This window comes from Rhipicephalus microplus, chromosome 3, assembly GCF_043290135.1.
Source record: "Rhipicephalus microplus isolate Deutch F79 chromosome 3, USDA_Rmic, whole genome shotgun sequence".
NCBI classification, from domain to species: Eukaryota; Metazoa; Arthropoda; class Arachnida; order Ixodida; family Ixodidae; genus Rhipicephalus; species Rhipicephalus microplus.
Genome location: NC_134702.1, coordinates 87757427 through 87761508, shown reverse-complemented (window position 1 = coordinate 87761508; position 4082 = coordinate 87757427). Strand labels below are relative to the sequence as shown.

General features: G+C 50.5%; 1 protein-coding gene across 1 annotated transcript; it reads right to left on the bottom strand.

Moving 5' to 3' along the window:
* Positions 1-226: 226 nt before the first annotated feature.
* On the bottom strand, positions 227-3513 carry LOC119160486 (uncharacterized). Its single transcript, XM_075889949.1, has 3 exons — positions 3463-3513; positions 558-2361; positions 227-313 (listed from the first exon to the last, which is right to left on the bottom strand). Coding segments are annotated over exons 1-3 (1809 nt in total). The 5' UTR covers positions 3466-3513; the 3' UTR covers positions 227-311.
* Positions 3514-4082: the final 569 nt, after the last annotated feature.

Here is a 4082-nt window from a genome sequence, read left to right as displayed (position 1 = left end):
ATCGAGACACTTGCAGTGGCCTTCATTCTGCGGTAAGCTAAAACAGGCTGTGAAGGATGATAATGACCAGGATCGTGTGTAACAAGAAAGTGTGATGATACTTAAAACTTATAATAAACGTAAGCGAACATCGAAAACTAGCCTCAGTGATTCGGTGTTGCTGCTGCTCTCGTGGCAAAACAAAAATGAAAATAAATTGCGATACAATATTGCATATATGGTTTTGACTACTTTTATTCGTTTCTGGCATCCAGATGGAAGATTATGCCTAGCTCTTGTCGTCTTCTTCAAGTACGTTAGAAATTGGTGGTTTCTGAAAATAAACAGAAAGATAATAAGATAAATCACTTGAGTGCTCAAGTTTTCTTGCTTTCTCTTAAATTAGGCCAGTCTTGCCTGCAACATTTACTTTTGTAAACATATGACGCTTTCATTAGGTCATTCATTTAGTAATCATGTCCATTATAAACAAGGCTTTTAAAGTTATAAGTAAAAGTATGGTTCCTGAAGTTCACCCACTGACTGACGCAGAAATACATGAAAATTTTTATACTCACACTTCTTCTTGCGGAGAAGAAGAGTGTAATGAAACGGAGAGCCGAGACCGTAGCCGTAGTTCAGGCCATAGCTGAGTAGGCCATGGCCGTAGGCGTAGTGGCCAGTGCCATAGCCGAGCGTGCCAACATCATAGCCGTACACTGGGCTGGCATGGTAGGCCGTGACAGCTGGGGCAGTGGCGTAGGTGGCAACTGGAGTGGCAACAGCGGTGTCGACTGGGACACGGGCCACAGTGGCAAAAGCTGGGGCAGCAGCGTAGGTGGTTACAGGAGCGTGAGTCACGGTTGCGGTTTTGGTCACAGCAGGGACAGCGGCGTAGGTTGCGACGGGGGCAGCTGTGTACGTGGACACTGGAGCATGAGCCACGGTGTCCACCTTAGTCACAGCTGGGGCGGTGGCGTACGTGGCCCCCGGAGTGTGAGACACGGTGGTAACCTTGGTCACAGCTGGAGCAGCGGCATAGGTAGCGACAGGGGCAGCAGAATAGGTGACCACTGGAGCATGAGCCACAGTGTCAACTTTGGTCACAGCTGGAGCAGTGGCGTAGGTAGTGACTGGGGTAGCAGCGTAGGTGGCCACTGGCGCGTGAGCCACGGCGTCAACCTTGTTCACAACTGGGGTAGCGGCGTAGGTGGTAACTGGAGTGTGAGACACGGTGGTAACCTTGGTCACAGATGGAGCAGCAGCGTAGGTAGCGACTCGAACAGCAGCATGAGTGGGCACTGGAACATGAGCCACGGTGTCAACCTTGGTCACAGCTGGAGCAGCGCCATAGGTATTGACTGGGGCAGCAGCGTACGTGGCTACTGGTGCGTGAGCAACGGTGTCAACCTTGGTCACAGCTGGGGCAGTGGCGTAGGTGGCCACTGGAGCGTGAGCCACTGTGTCAACCTTGGTGACAGCTGGAGCAACGGCGTAGGTAGCGACTGGGGCAGCATAAGTAGCCACTGGAGCGTGAGCCACGGTGTCAACCTTGGTCACAGCTGGAGCAGCGGAATAAGTAGCGACTGGGGCAGCAGCATAGGTGGTCACTGGAGCGTGAGCCACGGTGGCAACCTTGGTCACAGCTGGAGTAGCGGCGTAGGTAGCCACTGGGGCAGCAGCATAGGTGGCCACTGGAGCGTGAGCCACGGTGTCAACCTTCGTCACAGCGGGAACGGTGGCATAGGTAGCCACTGGGGCAGCAGCGTAGGTGGCCACTGGAGCATGAGCCACGGTGGCAACCTTCGTCACAACAGGAGCAGCAGCGTAGGTAGTGACTGGGGCAGCAGCGTATTTGGCCACTGAAGCGTGAGCCACGTTGGCAACCTTGACCACAGCGGGAGCAGCAGTGTAGGTGGTGACTGGGGCAGCAGCGTAGGTGGCCACTGGAGCGTGAGCCACAGTGGCAACCTTGGTCACCGCTGGAGAAGCGGCGTACGTAGCGACTGGGGCAGTGGCATAGGTGGCCACTGGAGCGTGAGCGACAGTGTCAACTCTGGTTACAGCGGGAGCAGTGGCGTAGGTAGCGACTGGGGCAGCAGAGTAGGTGGCCACAGGAGCGTGAGCCACGGTGTCAACCCTGGTCACACCTGGGGTAGCAGCGTAAGTGGCGACTGGAGTGTGGGCAACGGTGGCGACAGCTGGGGCAGTGTGAGCTACGGTTGTAACGGTTGGACTATTGTGAGTGCCAGTGACAGCTGGAACGTAGCCAAATCCATAGCCGTATCCAGGACCACCATAGCCAAGACCGTAGCTGAGGCCGTAGCCAGCGTGACCAGCGAAGGCACTGCTGGCAAGAACCACGAGGAGGCAAGCACGGATCTGAAACGTTTTCAGTATGTGTGTAAGCATGTACTTTTCAAGTGGATGAAAGACGCATGTCTTGATTGATTGATTTGTGGGGTTTAACGTCCCAAAACCACTATTTGATTATGAGAGACGCCGCAGTGGAGGGCTCCGGAAATTTCGACCACCTGGGTTTCTTTAACGTGCACCCAAATCTGAGTACACGGGCCCACAACATTTCCGCCTCCATCGGAAATGCAGCCGCCACAGCCGGGATTTGATCCCGCGACCTGTGGGTCAGCAGCCGAGTTTCTTAGCCACTAGACCACCGTGGCGGGGCAACGCCCGTCTCTTAAAGCACACACGATTGTGACCGTGTAAGACGAGCTCGGAGTGAAGCCCTGTCATTCTACGTAGATATGAATTAGTATACCCACAATGACACTGCTGTTATTATAGTTGTGTCTAAAGGGTTAGGCTTCCGACATGACCTTATCAAAGGGCCATGTGAGATGAAACAGGTGCAATAATCCTATACAGAAAGCGACAGTCGGATGAGACGCTGAGTAAGAGAAAATCGCTATGAGTCGGTGGTTTTAATGTTACCAGCAGGGAGAGAAGGTGTCAGTCATGATTCATCAGCGTGATGCGCAACAGGATGAACAAATATACGGCTACACAGGTGAGCGTTGTCTTTCCTTAATTGGGGCAGTTCTTCGCTATGCAAAAGGGTTGATTATATGGTTGTGAAGACAACAAAAATTGACTAGCTAAACTCGCTCACGGGACCGATGAAGTCTTCCCAGATGGCCGTGAAGTGAATCAGCTGCTCTTTGCAATAGCGTTCATGATGGCACCCAGTGAAACGGAAATCATGTTTACGCCATAATTTCTTATCAAGTAGTGGTAATTTTAAATGGTATATAAATAGCAATCGCTGGTCAAAGTGCGTATCCTACATGGAGTCTAAAAGAAGTTCGTAAGCCTGATTTTTCTTTTGAGAAGCTCGGCCCACTGGATGAGTTGGCAGCTCACCTCAACGGTGATGGGCGAAACAGCAATGACCCAGAGGGTCCTATCTTTCGAGCGGCTACTTTTCCGTACGTGCTGAGGGGGCTTGGAAGGAAGTTTACTTACCATGGTGACTTTCGAGCTGCTGTTGAGCCAACTGCTGAGTGAGATGGGGTCGGCCGGGCCTTTTATACCGAAAATGTTTGATGACACTATGCCCTCAGTGAATGCTAAAAATAGCAGTTTTCCGAAGAAAAATAAGGAAACAGAGCATGTGCTCATATTGTCATTCAGTGCGTCTCCGTAAGGTTGCCAAACTGGAGTCGGCCGGCTGTAGCTTCGTACGTTCCTCGAAGAGTAATGAAGCACCGCGCCTCAATCTTGATAAAAACAACTATGGGATGTTTGAAAGCAGTGTGAAAATAAAGAGAAAAAGAGAAATGTACTTGGACTTTTTTCTTCTGCATTCAAGTAAAACCGATTGTACGTTCACAAAGAAAAGAGTATGTGGGCCTCTAGGCACGTACGTATACACAATGAGCTCATGGCGATGTCAGTAGTTAATATCTAAGTGAATTTAATAAAAGATATGCGTCTCATATGAAATAATTTCCAACGACAAAATTACGCAAGCAAAATTCTTTAAATACATTTTCATACATGTACAGGTGGGTTTAAATGTATTCTCAAGGCGAAGTTCGAAAGAAAGACATTACGAGTTCATATAGCTTGTCATTCTATAGCAG